Source organism: Hippoglossus stenolepis, chromosome 2 (assembly GCF_022539355.2).
Source record: "Hippoglossus stenolepis isolate QCI-W04-F060 chromosome 2, HSTE1.2, whole genome shotgun sequence".
Classification (NCBI taxonomy): Eukaryota; Metazoa; Chordata; class Actinopteri; order Pleuronectiformes; family Pleuronectidae; genus Hippoglossus; species Hippoglossus stenolepis.
Genome location: NC_061484.1, coordinates 3395870 through 3414539, shown reverse-complemented (window position 1 = coordinate 3414539; position 18670 = coordinate 3395870). Strand labels below are relative to the sequence as shown.

General features: G+C 41.9%; 2 protein-coding genes across 3 annotated transcripts; one reads left to right on the top strand and one right to left on the bottom strand.

Annotated features, from left to right (window-relative positions):
• Positions 1–820: 820 nt before the first annotated feature.
• On the bottom strand, positions 821–4021 carry LOC118116273 (nicotinate-nucleotide pyrophosphorylase [carboxylating]). The gene is made up of 5 exons (XM_035167824.2): positions 3822–4021; positions 2791–3044; positions 2079–2389; positions 1194–1325; positions 821–1078 (listed from the first exon to the last, which is right to left on the bottom strand). The coding sequence occupies exons 2-5, from the start codon at positions 3041–3043 to the stop codon at positions 854–856; spliced, it is 921 nt and encodes a 306-aa protein (XP_035023715.1). The 5' UTR covers position 3044; positions 3822–4021; the 3' UTR covers positions 821–853.
• A 660-nt stretch (positions 4022–4681) lies between these two features.
• Positions 4682–18116, top strand: ppp1r12c (protein phosphatase 1, regulatory subunit 12C). 2 transcript variants are annotated; one of them, XM_035167737.2, is made up of 20 exons: positions 4682–5048; positions 6194–6368; positions 6468–6598; positions 6964–7082; positions 7826–7985; positions 8188–8332; positions 8581–8655; positions 8759–8838; positions 9056–9168; positions 9272–9339; positions 10104–10234; positions 10426–10513; positions 11572–11689; positions 12653–12768; positions 13890–13942; positions 14170–14209; positions 14447–14551; positions 15469–15519; positions 15858–15908; positions 16909–18116. In XM_035167737.2, the coding sequence occupies exons 1-20, from the start codon at positions 4840–4842 to the stop codon at positions 16993–16995; spliced, it is 2115 nt and encodes a 704-aa protein (XP_035023628.1). In that variant the 5' UTR covers positions 4682–4839; the 3' UTR covers positions 16996–18116. The 2 variants fall into 2 exon arrangements, with proteins under 2 accessions (XP_035023628.1, XP_035023619.1); XM_035167728.1 differs by having other exon boundaries at positions 14447–14560.
• The last annotated feature ends 554 nt before the right edge of the window (positions 18117–18670 follow it).

Genomic DNA, 18670 nt, shown 5'->3' with positions numbered 1-18670 from the left:
TCTCTACTTGACATTGAACATGTAATTTTTTCTTCGCATACCACATTTTAATCAATTAGATGAAGTTAAGAGGGAAACATTGTATATGTGTAGTGACAGTTATTGTATAGTTTTATGTGGTTGCCACCAAATGCTATTTTTCTAGATCAGGGGCCATAAAAGGGCCATGTTTTTTAGTTTTTGTCACACATCATTAAACATATTCTGATAATTGTTCCTTGTTCAAGCACATTGTGTTCTTCAAAAAAGCTTAGAAAATAAAAAAAGACTACTGACAGGACAGGCGCACTTAAGTAGGATTTCATCTGTGGCCAGTGCCCCTTGGCCCCACCTCTGGATCTGACCCTGCAAAATAGTAATACCATGTTTTACTTTTCCCTAAGCAAAGGAGGTGAATTAGCAATATCACAGTACGGAAATGTTTTTATGGATTACTCAAAAATGAAAAAACTTTTTTTTACCACACTGTCTGCATGGCTTGACAGCACTTTCTAAAAAAATATTTCAAATAAGAATAGTATGTGTTTGAGTGTACCAAAGTATGCCTGAATCTGAATCTTAATTTCATTTACAAAGTCTCTGAAACCACTTGGACAGTTTCAACTTGTGAATGCTGTTTCTTGTTGTAACTGCAGATTTGAATATTTCGTTGTTTACGACATGACACTGTCTGTATGGCCCTGGCTGAAAACAATCTAGTTTCTGTTCTCCTTCGATCCTTATAACAAAATCAGGAAACAGGATGTGAATTAATCAAGCATATTCTTCTTAATCTTTTGCAACTATAAATCACTGTATAGCTGGGAAAAAAAACACGTTAATAATTCTCCTCTTTATTTATCAGAACAAAATCTCACAATGTCCTGTTTGTGTTGTGGTGGCTTGAGTGAGCACCAGGATTTTGAACCTTGAGAGAAAAGTCCACAACAGGACAGCCCTGTGTAATACAGCCCAGGGAAATGATGTCCACGTGTGGGGAGAAATACAAAGCTAAGTTCTCTGGAGTAACTCCTCCACTGGCTTCTATCAGTAGAGCTGGGAACTCCATCTTCAGGGCTCGAGCTGCGACATGGAGGTCCTGTCGGTGAGGGACAGGGGGGGGCAGGTGGGTTATTGTGGAGCGAAGTGGCAGAGTGAGTGGAAACCGAGCAATGAAAGTGAAAAATGACTTGTGTTCTTTTCAAATTCTCTACCTGAGCTTGAAAGTTGTCCAGCATAACAATGTCTGCTCCTGCTGCGGCTGCCTCTCTGCCCTCGTCTGCAGAGCGACACTCCACCTCGATCTTACTGCTGAAGCCACTCACTGAGCGGGCAGCTCTCACCGCCTGCACAACAAACAGGATGTTGTCTTTTTGCGATATATTTTTCAACTCCATTCCTAACTTTAACCACTGTTCTTTTCTTTTTGGATCACAGGATACGGACGCCTGTGTCTGAATTCTCAGGGTATACTAGTTTGTTATCAGGTCGGGACCCGGGTCACGTTTCGTCAGCTGAGTTCACGGGTTCAACACAGTAAGTGGGTCAGAGGTCGCGATGTAACAGCCTCTTATTACATTAGCTATTTATCTCAGAGGCATTTTAGCGGCTGACAAAGTTTAACATGTACAACTTTAGCTTATTTCCAGTTAGCTTTTGCTAACAAGTTATACAAGCTGTTACCCTACACGCAGCGGGTTCTGTTAGCTGCCATCTTTTAGCATTTAACACACACAGCTGATGTAAACAGATGATTGTGTTAGATTTTTGATCCAGATTTGACCACAAAATTAAGGCAACTTGAATTAAACTTAAATCTGTAAATTATTTAGATTTTAGGTTTTAAAATTCCACTATTTAAATCACATACATTTTGATAGTTTTCAAAGAAAGATATTTCAGTGCTATAAATTCAGATGTGCTTGTGAATCAGTGTAAACAAATAATAGCTTAAGATCTGTGGAAGCAATACTTTCATCAGAATTTATGGATCCTGAAACACAACTAGGAAATGTTTGATAGTTTTCGAAGTTTTTCGGGTTTGAAACTATAAGAAGACACATTTTCATATTAACTGGATTTTTGCTTCAGCTTCTCACCTCTGTGATACTTCCTGACGCCCAGACATGGTTGTCCTTCAGCATCACCATTCCACTCAGGTCCTGTCTGTGCATGGACACCCCGCCAACCAGCATGGCGTACTTCTCCACCAGACGGAAGCCCGGGGTGGTCTTGCGTGTGCCAGCCACCTCTCCATGCCACCCCCCTGCCGTTGCCATTGCCTGGAGCAGAGCACAGCGAGTGGCGATCCCCGAGGCCCGGGCCAGGCAGTTGAGAGCTGGCCTTTCCCCAAGAAGGAGACACCTTGCCGGCCCTCTCACCACAGCAGTCAAGGTGACAGCATCTGGGCCTGTGCAGGTTAAACAGAGGACATAGGAGGACTGAGATCTAATGGTGAGAAGCAAGATATCAGGTGAATAAACAACACTTTATGAGCATTTAATACTGTGGAACTCTACTTTTTTTAAATTTCAATTTCACACCAGGTCATGTGAATAAAACAAGCAGGACATCTGCAGAGTGGGTTCTCTAAATCAGTATTTCATGTACCCATAGGGGGGTACTTCTGAAGTGGCCAGGGGATACAGAAAAAGACTGTGGCATAGCTCAACCAATATGAAAAAATCCTGTAAAATGATTTGTTAAAAATACAGCGTGTCCACATATCTTTGTTCAAGAGAAAGATACACTGTCAGAGAAGTTTAAATCACAGATACCTGGTCACATTTGAAGAAAGTGGGCTGTTCCTACCAATCTTGGCCCCCTCCTGATAAATCCAGTCCACAGTGCAGCCGACCTCAGTGAACACTGCTGTGAAGAAGGGACTCCCCGCCAGGATGCTGTGTGGCGTCTTACACAGCATCCTGGCCTCCACCTCCTGTGACCCCACACACACCCCTGCAGGGTCAAAGTTGGGTGTGTCCTCTGCCAGCCACTCTCGTGCCAGCCGGGACAGAGTGGGAGGTGGGATCGAGTGAGCTGCCTGGTGTTTGGGGAGAGACATTCTGAAACAAGAGTTTGTGGAGACAAATTTGTTTCTGGTTGACATAAAAGTTCAAACGGATAAACAGATAACGATGCCTCATAACCTTCACAGGGCTTTCTTTTCTCTGTCACTCAGAAACTACCAGACCATGAGTCTGTAGATTTAAAGATTTTAAAGTTTCATGATAGATTTGAATTGTTCCCCTCAATCCAGAAGAGAATGATCACCAGGGCAAATATTACACTTGAGAGGCAGATTTAAAAACATCCCAGGGTTATTTATCAGAATTAGCATGATTATATGATTTGCATCCAGTAGAGTACTTTTAGATCATCAGTTTAACAGTTATTCAGTTAAACTATACTTATTCATGGAAAATCATGAACAAATGAATGAAGCCCAACAAATACAAGTGTTTTCTTACAGAACATTAGGGCTCTGAGATTTCATCTGAGATATTGGAGTGATGTGTTCGACAGCGTTGTCCCACTTATCACATTTACAACTGAGGGAATAACTTCTGGAAAAGGGCTGTTAATTCCTCCATTGGAGACTCGTATAGTCTATGCATGGAAGTCCTGAAGCTGTTCCATATGATTCATGGTGGACCAGCACCTTCCTAAGACACTTAATGTTAGTTTGTTCTCTTGTTTTTCATGCATCTACATGAAGAATCTACCGCTTCTACAACAACGCTCTCAAATAGACATTATCACAACTGCATATTCTGTCATGGTTGGACAACTAGTCCAAGATTGGGCCAGCACTGCAAAAAACAAATGATAGATTTACTTACTTCCATCAGTGGCCCTCCTCTTTCTGTTGGTAACAGACTGTGGAGTTGTAGCACTGTGCACACGGAGCCACAGCAAAAATGTGATGTGGAATTTGCCCCCGTGTCCATGTTGGAATGTTGACGAGCTGAGAGCTAGTATGAGGCTCAACATTGATTGTTGTGACCGAGGCTGATTGACAGGCCACGGAGGTCAGTGTGATAGAAACATTTCTCCCAAGATTAAAGAAAATGGTTTAAACTCAATGTAACTGAGAGACATTAACATGCAGTAGGCTTGTTAACTCACAGACTGCAAGAAAAATCAAGATATGAAACTTGCTTGTGTCACAAACTTTTATTTGTGGCATTTTGCATATAAAATTATACTTCCATTTTATTTATTTATTTATTTTTGTTATGCTTTGCACCAGTGATCATTATTTTGGGGCATTTTCTCTCAGGTGGCTGTCATTGATTTTCTCACCACAGAATGCAGGGTTTTAAGCACCGGTGACAACTTTATAGAAGGTAAACAGACCATCAGGGGGAGACATGCACATTGCAAGTATTTTACCTTATAATGTAATTAATCTATGATAAGATCATCCTTACAATTTAGGCCGTTAACAGTGTGTAAAGAGAGTACTGTTTGTTAATGATTTCTGTTACTGCCCCTACGAGGCCCCCTGCCCCCTGTGACCTAATGAGTTTGAAGTATGGATGTTTCTTGGTGGCGGGTTTTCTGTCAAGATGTGTCTGCGGTGTTAGAAGAAGCACAAAGACAGGAAGTGTCCTGCTCTCGGTGCACAGTGACTTCTTCAACGTTTCCCGTCAGGCTCCGCTACTCAACAACAGCGGTGACGTCACATGGCCTGGCCCTGCGCGGCTTTGCGCGCTCCCGACGCCCACGAACGCGAGCAGAGGCTTCCTCCACATCCAGAGCAAGAACCAGGAAGTGAAAGTATACACATGGAGGGTGTGTCTTCCCCTGCCAGTGTATGTTTTATTTTTAAAAACACAGTCCTCCTCGGATAAATAAATGGGGGACTCGGCGAAAACCAAGCGGCGGGAGCAGCTAAAGCGCTGGTCCGGCTCCTGCACGGACAAAGCGTCGGCCGTGCCCCGGCGGAGGTGGCGGGGCGATGCCGAGGAAGGAGCAGGGGAGCCGGAGGCCGAGCTGAGCGACCCCCCCAGGGAGCAGCCAGAGTCTGTGGGCTCTGAAGAAGTCAGCCCCCTCCTCAAACGACGGTGAGGAAACGACTCCTGTCAAACAGTCCTACATCGAGGGCCACATAACCGCTAGCTTAGCTTAGCATAAACATCTCCAGTTATGCTAAAGGAGGAATTGTGCGTGGGCTTGGACGAGGGGGGGTGGGGGGACAAAATACCAGAAACACTACAACTCACTTACCCCCCCAGCTACTGAAAAACCACTGAGTTCCCTGTTTGATGAAGCTCGTAGTGTTTGTGTAAACCACCAGTTGTCAGTTGTCGTTTCTCCTTTGGTGTTTATCCTGTTAGCTAGCTAGCAAAGAGTCCTACAAAGGGTATGTGTCAGGGTCTAGTAGTATCCCTGTTTGACTTTGCTTATCGTGATCCATCGGACTGGTGTAAATGATGATGAATGACCATCTCTTTCAAAGCTTTTAAACTATGTCCGTCTGCTAATCTGTGTTTGGGTTAACATCACTGTCTAGAACTGCAGTAGTGTCTGTCACAGCTGCAAGTCCACCTGCCACAAGGGCTGCAACAATATGATCATTGACGACGAAAAGTCTCCATCTATGATGACATCAACTGCATTAGCACAGAGGGCTCACAGGTAGACCCTCACCACCACTGACTGCAGCACACTTAAAGATACATTTGCGTCAAAACACTATTAAAAGTTAAAGGCTTGCATTATTCTACATCTGTCTTCCCTACCTGCATGCCCAAGTGTCCTGGGGCAAGATACTGAACCCCGAATGGCCCCTCATAGAAAAAAGTGCTGTCCATAGATGCACTGTATGAATGTGTGTGTGAATGAGGCTTTGAGTGGTCATCAAGACTAGAAAAAGGCTGTATAAAATACAGACCGTTTACCATCATTTACCTGTTTTTTAAGGGTTCACTTCTTCAGTAGGAAGGTGATGGGCATGGGGCTGAGAGCCACAAACAAGGATCGAACTCAGACAGAATCGAGAGACACATTTTTGGTTTTTCACATGATATGTTTCAAATAGCAAAACTATACAACCTTGTTCTTGTTGTCACCTAGAGGATATTTGCTCGGTGTCATGAGGTGTTCATGTTCTGTAAATTCCCAGTTTGAAATTTAGTTGTGTTACAATGTATGGTTGTTACAACTGCTACCCAGTGACATTATCTAGTTGTTTATATTATGTCTTTAGGAAAAGCGTGCGGTTCGACAGGGCTGCAGAGTTCCTGGCTTCCTGTGCCAGCGGGGACACGGAGGAGGCTCAGGTGATGCTGAAAGAGGCCAAAGACACCAAAGGGACAAGCAGGGAAGATGTGGTAGAAATTATCAATTGTTCTAACGCTGATGGAATCACAGCTCTGCACCAGGTGAGGCAGCTTCTCCTCCCAAGGTTTCATCGAAGTCATTGGATGATGAATAAGAAACATTTACAATTGCTTTCTTTTGGTTTCCCCTCTTGTCCACAGGCCTGCATAGATGGCAGCATGGAGATGGTGACCTTCCTTTTGGAGCAAGGTGCCAATGAGAACCAGGTTGACAGTGAGGGATGGACGCCACTGCATGTTGCTGCCTCCTGCGGCTACTCTGACATTGCAGAGTATGTAGTATAATATAGTGACGAATAAGATGTGTAATACAATAGTCTTTGCCACTGTGGGGAGGTCAGAGTGCAGCGTGGGTGCCAGAGTATTTCTGCATTCAACAATACTAACATTGTTGCCTTGTTTGGAAGCTAAAGCACGAGTTGGCTGGCCTGGCACACAATCACATGCAACTCGAAAGATTTAAGAATTGATGCACCTTTTCTTTGTGTGAATAATTCCTTATGGCTTTACTTTGAAGATTGAATGTATCTGCAGCTCAAACACATATAATGTGATAAGATTAGATGTTCTCTATTTAGAGTTGGTTAGCTTCTATAGTTGAAACGAATTCTCACTCTGTCCATGTTTGTTTTGACAGTTTCCTTTTGCAGCAAGGTGCGTCTCTCTCTGCTGTGAACTGTGACGGTGACGTTCCTCTCGACATTGCTTTGGATGAGACCACTGAGTCCCTTCTTCAGGATTACACTCAGAGACAAGGTGAGTGATGTTCCTTGACAACAATTCACCTTTTTTTGAATGGCTTAATCCAGGGGTTCATTATGTGTGTGTTTCTTTCCAGCACATCTTCTGTTGCATTAACAGAATGTGTTTTTGTGTATGTTTGTTGAGCTAAATCGAAAGTACCTGATTGGCCTGTTTATAGTTTTATTCGCTGTGCTGGATAAGGTGTGGAAAAAAGGCCGCCTATGCACCTGTGTCTCAACATACAAGCCGAGTTTTTATGGTTTAATGCTTTGAAAATTAGTTTGAATGTTTTATGGGATTCTGCCTATTTTTTATGAATTACATTGACCTTCAGGAGATATTCCAAATAAAGTCTTTATAAGGATTTCCACCATGCCATGTGTTTGGGTCATTGTTGATTATAGTGGGCTTCGAGGTCTAGAGAACAAAGCGTTTAAGGCAGTTTGATGCTTGGAACAAACTAGTTGGTGAAGTGTGTTGTCTGATGACGCTGGAAAGGTTTTAAAGCTGTGTCACAAGGAGATAGTAGTGCACGTTTTTGGACAAGCTTTTCCTGGAAGGTATTTATAGTGCTTTTGCTTAAAGTTGCAGAGTCTGTGTTGTAAAAGATGGGAAAAGAGAGAAGTCTTAGCCCTGGATACTACTAAGATAAAGCATTAATAGCTAAATGCAATGCACATTTAATTTGTGTCTCATATTGTGATCACGGATATAACAAGGGATGTGTGTATTTGACATGTTCTGTTTGTTTCAAGGTGTGGACTTGGAGGCAGCTAAGCGGCTGGAGGAGGAACAGATCATGAAAGACGCCCGGACCTGGCTAACTGAAGGCCCACCTGCCGATGTGCGACATCTTAAGACTGGGGCCACCCCGCTGCATGTGGCTGCAGCCAAAGGCTACCTGGAGGCTCTCAAGTAAACACTTCTGACATGATTTTTAATGGATCTATGCCCAGAACGCTTTCTAGATTTTTCTTGTCTAGATTTGAAAAACTATTAAAAAAACAATGCCGCTATACCAGGCACTGGTTGATTTCTCAACAGTATATTTTGGTTTGCATTGTCTCATGCAGTTCTTCCCTTTCTCCTGTTGACACCTTGCTCTTGTGTTGTCCAGGATACTGTGTCAGTGTGGGCTGGATGTGTCAGCTATGGACTTTGATGGTTGGACACCCCTCCATGCAGCAGCGCACTGGGGTCAGGACGAGGCCTGTCGCATTCTGGCTGAACAGCTGTGCAATATGGAATCCCGCAGCAATGCGGTAAAGGCCCTAACAATACTGAAAATTTTTGCTGTTACATTATAGTTTTCTTCTATTTTCTACTTCTTCTTTTATATAAATCAAGATCAAGGCATACTTTCATTTACAGGAAGAACATTTATCATGACAGACAGAATTTTGTATAATACATGTGAACTAATAAGGATGTAAATCTTAACAACACACAGGTTTTCCACTCTGTTTTCCATTTCATGTTGCCTCCACTTGATATGAATTGGACCTTGCAGGGTCAGACGCCATTTGATGTTGCTGATGAAAGTGTTGAGGAGCTGCTGGAGGAGTTATCACAGAAACAAGCCAATGTGAGAAAGTGTTTATCTTTACTGGTGTCATGTCCATTTACTTTGTGTAATTTAGAAGACCTGTTGTCTTGATCTCACTCTGCTGTGTATCCTCCTCTCTCAGTGGCGTAATGAACAGTCCATACTGGATAGGCAAAACCAGCAAGGCTCCACCACTGCAAATGCACCAAACAGACGGCGGAGGTTAGTATCTATCTGTTACTTATCCTGAATTATACACATTCTTACCCATTTAATATATTTCTATTGTTCCTTTCTTCATATTCTACTTAAATTAACAGATTTTGGACAGATGATAATGAAACCGAAAATTATTTATGGTGCCATGTTTTCCTTTCCAAAATCTTATTGGGTTGTGTTATCTTTTGAGGTCAACATCTGTCCTATTTAATGCTTCCAGGAGCTCAGTGTGCAGGATGAGCAGTAAAGACAAGATGAACGTGCAGGACCAGTCTAAAGAGAGGGGCGTCTCTGGAGACCTGGAGCTGAGCGAGGAGAAAGAGAGCAGCCCTGGTAACCACAGCGACTGTGCTGACACTGACCACGAGTTCTACAACTTCTCTGTAAATACCAGAGATTGTGCTAATGACAAATTATCCTCCTTCTCTTCCCTCAGAAAGCTCCACAGTGTCTAGTCCAGACACAGAGAGTGTGACCACATCTACAGTCAGCCCTGCTGACAAGGTAATACTCACTGAGCAGTGCAGGCCTCAGTGTTACACAAGAGCAATCATTCTCAACCAAGTGTTGTTATGCATATGTAAGGGTGATGTAGGATAGCTCAATGTAAAGGACAACATTTGATTAAAAGAAAACATAACCTCAGTAATGCAAAAACGATTTTATACCCCTTGTGTCCCCTTTTGTCAGTTTGTGTCCTGAAAAATACTTTTTCGAAAAGTATTTATTATTCAATATATACATTTTATTGAATAAGCTATTATTTTGTGCAAAAGGCAGCTCACATGATTTATCAGGTTTTTGTGCTATCACATCATATTCTCATGATGCACTCTATAGATAACAGTAGAACTGTTTGTCAAACAGAGAAGAGAAGTTTTAAATTTCTCGTCATATATGGCGACAATTAGCATTTATCAATATCAGGAAATGAGAAGAAGAAAGTAACGTGTACATTGTCTAACAAATGTACAATTTCAACACCAACACTGGTTATAAATAATAAGTTATAAAGGGGAGGTTTGTGTATTTCTGTCGTGATACACCGTTTATCTAATGTGACCTCACATACCAGCATTTCACCAGAACTGTAGAACTAAATTGTGTCAGGTGGGAAGGCTTTTTAGAAGGGTAAGAGCATGTCAACAAAAATGACTTACTTCCATCATTAGTTATGTTTCCTTACTAGGATGATAAATCCAAGATTTAACTGGTGTGAGCTGATGACAGTGAAGAAAATCTTTCTTCTCTTCTCTTCTGTGGTTTAGACACCAGAGGAGAAGGATGATGAGGAGAAGGAGCAGGACAAGGCGAACCGCACTGCAAGAGTTCAACCCACTCCTCAGACGAGGGACGCCTCCGCTGAGAGTCCCAACGCCCCCAACGCTGACAGGCGCAAGTACGAAGCAGGAACCTCAAAAATATTCGCAACAAGATAGTTTTTTACTGTACACTGAGAACTGAGTTTTTGAACAATTTTATCACGCGTTTTTTTCGCTGTAGAGTTTCATACAACTGCATGGTGCATAAAGGCAGTTAAATGACATAATGCTTATGTAATATATAATTTGTGGATGTTTGTGAGTTCAGGTTCCAGGCTCCAGTCAGGGACGAGGAGTCTGAATCTCAGAGGAAAGCTCGCTCTCGACTCATGCGCCAGTCTCGCCGCTCCACACAGGTATGGCTTACAGGTGATGGGTATTGTTATGATTTTGTGTTAAAATTGAAAAACTTTTAGATGAGGATTAGAAATTAGTTTTATTTTAATACTTGAGTGGCACTCCACCTCCGCCAAGGCTCAACAGTCCTATTATGAAACCACATTTAAATTCACTAGATCAGCATTTTGATCTGGATCTGCACCAAAATTTTGTGAGTCATGACCCATCCCCTACACACAATTTCTTTGTTAAGTAGTTTTTGCATAATCCTTATAAATAACAGACAATCAAACGCAGACAAAAACATAACCTCTATGGTGGAGGTAGTAACAACTGCAATAAATGCAACATTTACCTCAGCAAAGTATAAACTCCATAGTAGTTTTTAAAAAGTTTAAAAAAGAAGAAATCTAAGGACTGTGGACATTTTGATCAGTCCATACTACTATAGGTAAGGGCAGAGGTTAGGTATTTAGTTGTGGTGGAATTATGTCAATGAGGGCTCTTCTCACAAGTATAAAAAGACATGCGAGTGTGTGTGTTTGTGTGTCTGTTTGTGGTGAAGGAGCTCAGCTTTGCCCTTGGGGCAAACATAGACTTAGACACCGAGCTGATCTCACTCCCAGTTTCCTTCAAGCACCCATAAAAGAACCAAACATACAAATACAGAACCAGCTCATATCCAGAACTGGGTTTTAGGGGACATCCCTACTGCATTCAAAGGGGTGGAATCATTGAGTCTCTGCATCATCTTTCTGCATTGTACACTCCACACCTTTTAGATTTCATGTCCTTCACACAGAGCTGCACGGTGCTGTTTTTGTTGCCTTTTATTGACTGGTGCTCACTTGGCAGGTGTTACAACCTCTTGTGTGTTAATGCTGTGGGGCAAACACTGTACTGTATCATGATATTCCAGGGCTGTAGTAGAACTTTGCATCTTGCTGCACACATACCATGGTACAAATGTACTGCATCATTAGCTTTTCGTTCACGATGGAAAGGTTGTGTCTTTTTTGGCAAAATTGTTGCAATTGGCCTTTGAGTTGTTTATATTTTTGCTCTGTGTGCACAGGGTGTGACTCTGACAGACCTGAAAGAAGCAGAGAAGACTGTGGCTAAAGCTGCAGATCCAGCACCTCGTAACGTCCAGCCTGTCAGCCCCATCGTCACCATCACGCCTGCTGAAAGAGGTGAGTGAGGAAGAACAGCTGCAACAGCGAATGATGATGTTAACAAGGAGTTATGGATTTCAAAGGTCACAACCCACTTGTGTTGTCTGACTGACTAGATGCATTCTTTTTGATAAAATCTGAACAATGCTTAGAGTGGCCATTTCTCCCACTAAATTTTTGTCAGTATTATTAACTGATTTTCTACACAGTATATTGTGCTGGTGGGAATTTCTGCAGAAAAATGCATAAAAGCTACACAATTCTAGAAACATTATTACCAATGTAAAATATTGTTAATGCCTCAAAGGTCTATTATTTATTGTTCTGTTAACCCTCACCATGTGAATAGTCTCACTTCTGTTTACTGTAAAAGTACATTTTGGTGGGGTGTTTTTGAGAATTGCAGTTTAAAGGAAATGGATTTCCTCACATGCGCTATATCCTCTCGCTGTGAAGTACAGCATAATGTGTGGTTAAGGTTTCAGGGCAGTTATCACACATATACTCTGACCTCTTAGCACACTCCACCCTTATATTTAGATGCTAACCGAGCAACTACCCATCTGACATGTTTAGATAAATCAAGCTGTGAGTTCAGCAAAATATCAGGTCAACCTTGAACGTCAGCTCATAAATAGCAGAAGAGCACTTTGTTCATGTCAAATGAGCTCATTTCTCTCAAGCCTCAACATGCACTGATCTGAAGCAAAGAGTGGTGCCAAAGATGAGACAGCCTCCTGCATCTTACAAAGTTAAATTTAGAAACTGATCTACCCCATGTATAAGTTACTTTAATCGATCCAGCCTCACAGAAAAAAGCTCTGTCAAGCAGCTTTTGTGTTTAAGCTGTGTTTGTTAATGATATTGTTTCTTCATTTTTAGATTTCCACAATGACCAAGATACAGTTAGTGAGATTTTTGACTCAACAAATAGTCCCACAGACCTCGGGAGTGTTTACTGTTGATCTCCATCTTTTCCAGATACAGACCCAGTAAAGAAGTTGGAGCCGGAGGGAGAGAAGCGTCTGGCAGTGAAGGACAGGAGAAAAGGGAGGAAGGAGAGGCGCTCCACTGGCATCGTCCAGCCGGAAGGAGAGGTAAGAAACAACTTCACATCATCGCAAACATGGCCGACCGTTCACTGCCAAGCAAATTGTAGTTTTATTTTCGTTGGGACTTCATTTTAGGGAACAAATTATTTTTTTCTCTTGTCTTTGCAACAATACCTGCACACTGAAAGTTGGTGAAAGGTCAGCAAAACTACTTCCTCTTTGACAGGATGTAACTTAATGTTCAATGAGCCCACTTCTAAATCTTTTTTAATCAGGCAACTTGAAGTGACAAAAAAAACGATTTTTGTTTCTTGTTAAATGTTTGTTAAACTAAAATGCACCGACGCTGTAACGAAACATGATCATAAGCTGGTAAGCCCCACTGAGCTGCCTGAACTCCACACACATGCTGCGCAGCCAGACTTCGTTTTAGAACTCACTGAACTTTATTGGACGTCTATCAAACCCCAAACTCTACAAAGATGCCAACAATCTCAAGAGTTTAAGGATGTAAAGGATGACATTAAAACCAAATAAACAACAAATCAATCAAATCCTGATATTACTCAGTGTGAACCTCCTTAACCTTTTGATAAAATGCTGCACAAGCTGTTACAGTATACATGATGCTGTGGGATAAGACCATTTTAACAACTTTATTACATCATTCTGTATATAAGGTGTTTTTCTGCAAATAGTATTAAGTGCTTTACCAATACTTATAATTTTAAAAAGCTATATATGACAATCAATGGTCAATTATGATATTGTGACAAACGTCCGCTATTTATTAAATATGTGGTAAAGTGCTCTGTAGCAGCCATGGCTGGAACATAAGTGGTGTTGTTGATCATGACAACAGCACGTTCACAACAACAGCATGTTCAACACAACGCCGTGTTCACGACCACGACAACTGATCACTGAATCGAGCTTCAGTGTGGTTCTGCCGACTGTCCTGCAGCTGGTCTTTCTGCCGCTGTTCAATTTATGCAGGTCTCTTTTACAGTTTCAAAAAGAAAGCGGCCACCAACATCACCACAGGCCAAACAAACAGCCTATTCCAAACAGACAACAAGCACTGCACTAGTGTTAGTGCAATGAGAGTATAGGTGTAGGGATGTGTAACTGAAAATGTGAACCTGTCTTTTTTTTTTTTTTTTTAGAATGAAGAAGACGATGCTTATCTGGATGATAAGAACAATATTACCACTTCCAAGTGAGTCAGGCTGTCTTGAACTGCCCCAAACCTTTCTAACTGTGTACACTGTAAGATTTTGCATGTTCAACTAATATGGAGTTTTATTTCCAGAAGGTAAGTTTGCGTTGTACTGAAATGTTTAAACCTGTGTTAGATTGATGGATACTTTTTTCATCCCAGAAGGGAAATTACATTGTTGGTGTTGACGATACTGAGCTTTAAAAGTCCCTTGTGTGTCTCTGCAGTGAGAGTCCACTGGAAGACTTGTCAGCTGACTACAGAACGGTAAGTCCTGACCCTCTCCTCAGAAGATATCACACATTCCTAATAAAACACCTGAGGGCTGAAAGAGAGCTGTAGCTGAGGTTTTGACAAATGAAGACAGGAATGATACCCGACAAGATCTAGAGAGAAGTGATCAGAAACCCTAAGCAGCCAAACTATTCCCACCTGCACACACAGAACTGTACGAAACAAAATGTCGTTGTGCTCTGAATGTCTGTGTTGTGTGTTTCCTATCAGCTGTATTATAAGGTACTGCAGGAAAACCTGGCTCTGAAGGACAATGTGCAGGAGATGGAGCTGCTGCTCAGCCAAAACAAAGTGGAGCTGGAGAGACTCCGACAGGTTCGGCAGGTTTGCTGCTTCCTCTGACCTTAAAGATTTAAAGAGCTGCATGTGTGCGTGACTCTGTGAGACAGTCACTCTGTGTGCAAGAGTGTTGTTTAGAGCTGCTAAAACAGAGAAGTTTGGAAAAGCTGCTGGGCCTGTTTAATTAGAGAACTCAGGGGCTGTGTTTTAGTCTGGTAGGGCAGAAACAGAGATGTGTGGAAGTTATATGGGAGACACTCCCAACTGCTTGCTGATTGGTTATTTTTGGTTAAAACTAAGCCTTTGCTGATTTGTCAGGCTTCTATCACATGACACTCTTCCTGAAGAAAACAACTGACGTCAGCCACTGCTACCAGTGTTGAATGCAACATGGATAACCAATTACAAGTGTGGCTGGCCCTGTCGTCTTGGCTAACAGCTGTTGTGCAGCTAAATTCTGTATTTTACAATGATAACTCTGTTATCATATGTAGGAAGTAAGATCTTATTCGAGCAATCTCTGACAGTTCCCATGTCAAGCATCCTGCACATGCCCAGTGTGATGTGCTTTTTCAGGTGTATTAGTATGGACGAGGATTAATAATGATTCGTCGCCAATACGCTTGTGTGGACAGTTTGAAAACACAATTTTTAAATAACAACATATATAGTGTAGTAGTTTGTATGTGTGGTCCAGGTGTTAGAATAGTTTTGTTCTTGGGAACTACAAACCGTCACATTGTGGGGACTCAACTTCCAAATACATGCAGGATATTTGTGTGTGGACATGTCATCCATCTTTTTATACAGTCACTGATCATAACAAGGAGAGCGTGGTGGACTGGATGTGTAGTTTTGAAATGATTTTATTAATTCAGTGTCTGTTGTTGTTGTGTATTTCTGCAGTCGCTTGTATGAAAACAGTAAATGAATAGTGGTTCTTCCTGTTGCAGAGCCAAGAGAGCAGCACAGACAGACCGGCCCTGCTGGAGTTGGAGAGATTTGTGAGTCTCAGCTTTTATTTCACTTTGTCTGGTGGAATTCACCTCCACTGGTGCCCGACAGACACATTGCAATGATGCAGAAATAATATTTCTAAATGATAGAATGTGAGTTAAAACAATAAAAACAAAAGCCACCTTTTTTTACCTGGAGAAGCTTTTGACAGGTGGAGAAGTTTTTTTACAAACCAGACACAGCTTTTGTCTCTTGAGTTGTGACTTCAAACTGTGAAGCCGTTTGAAACAGACAAACCAAGGTGTTAGAAACGTTTGAAAAACTTGCACTTAGGTAACCGCAGGCAAAATGTCTGCTCACGATTTTCACACTCTTGTGCTCATAGGAGAAGTTGGCCCTCCAGAGGAAAGCAGTGGAACTGGAGGATGAGCTGAAGGTACTCATGTTCACTTCAATACTCATCACAACTGTTCTGAATCAGCGTGACTGTAATCATACGATGCTCTAATCCCAAATGCCTGTATCCCTCCTGAGTTCTACATAATATCTAATGTGATCAAAATTCAAATTGGGTCATTTAAAATCACTGAAAAATGTGTTTTACATGTTGTTATTTCACTTGGATGTTAGAGCTTCACTGTGCAGGATGATGGATGTGCAGAATTTGACACTCAGAGGCTGATTTCACATTCACCTGCTGAGGGGGGAGATGTTTCTCTCCACTCGTCTTAAACGCCAGTTACATTTGTATATACGTCGCAATTCTGTGACAATTGAAAACCTGAAAATCCAGAGAAAAGTCGTCAACCTGCCACTGTTATTTGGCACCGAGCAACAGTCCCATTATCTCCTGTAGACTGACCAGTGTTATGTTGGAAAGGGCTCATGTTTAGAGGAAACTCGGGGGTTGTTGCTCCGGAATTAGCTGAGTTGTGGTTTAAGGCTTAAACCTGTTCTCAGAAGCTGCACCTGTGGCTTACACTCCGGAACTTTCGTCTCTCAAAGTTTTTCACGTCCGTCAAAGGTGTTGCACAGTTGTTTGAGCTTTTCGGGATCAGTTTGATCAGAGAATTGGTTTTCTTTTTAATATGTGGTCTCAGCGCCCCTGTATTAAATTTGACCACTGACATCCTGAAATAGACTTGGAAGCGATCAGGACAATTTCGCAGCGCCTTGATCAGAAGATTAAATTCTGCTTGCTCCTGGCGGTTTCTCAGGATTGGATTGACCCAATATTTTCAAGAAGTGAGAGGACCACAAAATCACCCTCACTGCTCGGCTCCATTTTATCTCATGCTGCAAATACTGAAATGGTTCCAGTATTGATCTGGTAAAATAGTCACAGAGCTGCCGCAGAAGTGAGCCACAAAGAACGCTGTGTCACGTTCACATTTCAAGGCGAGTCAAATAATCAATGTGTGATGGTGTTTCTGTAGGTTCTGGGGGATCTCAGAGCAGACAACCAGAGGCTCAAGGACGAGAACGCCGCCCTCATTCGAGTCATCAGCAAACTCTCAAGATGAACCTGGAAAACACACCTACATGGAGATGAAAAGTATTACAGGATTTATTTGTCATCCAGCTCAGAAGACACAAAACAAGGAAGAGAGACGCAGCATCAAACACCTGCAGAGCACATTTAACAGTAACTGGAAGAGCGTAGAGATTTCAGGGTTATTAGCTTGTGTTTGGGCCTTTATGATTTGGCAGATCTACTGTATAACAAGCTGAACTGCACCTCCTGTGGACTGACGGGGTGTCCCTGCTCACATCCACTTTTATATTAAGTTTTTATTGTTGTATTTTTTAACTGGAATATTTTATGTGCTTTGCTTCTGCAACACTTTGTATAAAAATCTGTATTAAGAGACTTAAAGCCATGCACAGTGTGAGTTCATAGTCATGTTTTAGATAGATTAACAAATGCCAGTCATGAGTGAGGGGGTGGTTATTAGAAAAAGAAAAAGACAGTAATGTGCCAAAAACCCAGCCCTGGTTGTGCATGTCCTTTGGGGAACGCTCCTTGTGGTCAGTGCTGTTTCTCAGGATGAGTGTTGGGTCGATGCTTCCTGCTCTAGCTGACCGCTGTAAACGTGGACCAAATCTGCATGCTCATTCCTCCCCCGCTCCTCTGAATGTATATTTAAGATGTATATTTATGTACAGGGGCCATCTGTCCGGACAGTGATGTAGACGTGTCGTCGTGGTCTCTGTTGTACAAAGGGCGCAGAGTTTCGGGTGCTAAGCAGTGGACGTCAGATGCAGCTCATGTACACGGGCATTCTCACAGAAACCGTTTGTTACAAACGTCACATCTTTCAAGAGGTTGTGGAGAACGCACGCTCTCTTCTTAGTACTGTAAGTCGGTAGGAATTTCACTTTGCCATTTTGACTGGATGCTTCTGTAAAAGCAACAACCCCTAAGCTAAGTATTCGCCCCCGTGACGGACAGCTGTTATTTTCTAACAGACAGGCCAGATGGGTCAACGTTTGAATGTTTACTCCTGTTTTAAAGAAAATAACTCTCGCATGTCAAATTGTATTTTGATGCCGTGCCTTTCGATATGCATTTGTAAGTAATATTTCTATTTTGCTTTGGTAAACGTACACCGTTAAGTATAAAATACAGTTTGGGCAAAAACAATTCAAGGCTCTGTTTCTTTTAATTTGTGAAAAATGTCTTTCCACCATTGACTGAACATCATCTTTACTCTCAAAGGTCAGAATGGTCCTTCAAAAGTTAGCACAACATCATAGCTCTGTAGTGGTGCTGTTATATGTGTGTAGAGACAATAACTGTTGACACTAGAGCCAAGTCGGTATATCTTTATCAATATTAATCTTATTGGAGATTTATCATATTGTTGAATATGGCAGCTGAAAGGTAATGAGAAATGACAGGACAGGAATTAAGAAAAGATAACTGTCAAATATTTATATTGGGCTTAAAATCTTGTATTTTTTTAGAGTGAAGTTCATTCACATACTTTAGACTGCAGTGTTCTAGTGGTGCATACAGTCATTAAAGATTATATGACAGTGATGTCAAATGTTTTAATGGTATGATTGGTCTAAATGTCATAAAGAAAATGTGACCATTTTAAGAGGAACCCCTGGATCTATCGTTTCCGGGTCTTGGGGAGAACTGCAGCATCTGATCGCTCGGCTCAACTGATGTCACATGGGTCAGCGTCAGTT

Bases quoted from the DNA above. Each gene is read 5' to 3' on its own strand.
- LOC118116273 (XM_035167824.2), bottom strand. From the start codon at position 3,043: ATGTCTCTCCCCAAACACCAGGCAGCTCACTCGATCCCACCTCCCACT. The intron at 2,390-2,790 runs GTAGGAACAGCC...TAACCTGCACAG, and splicing joins TCAGGAGGGGGCCAAGATTG to GCCCAGATGCTGTCACCTTG. The intron at 1,326-2,078 runs GTGAGAAGCTGA...TTTGTTGTGCAG, and splicing joins CGTCAGGAAGTATCACAGAG to GCGGTGAGAGCTGCCCGCTC.
- ppp1r12c (XM_035167728.1), top strand. From the start codon at position 4,840: ATGGGGGACTCGGCGAAAACCAAGCGGCGGGAGCAGCTAAAGCGCTGG. The intron at 8,333-8,580 runs GTAAAGGCCCTA...TGGACCTTGCAG, and splicing joins TGGAATCCCGCAGCAATGCG to GGTCAGACGCCATTTGATGT. The intron at 15,909-16,908 runs GTACTCATGTTC...GTGTTTCTGTAG, and splicing joins AACTGGAGGATGAGCTGAAG to GTTCTGGGGGATCTCAGAGC.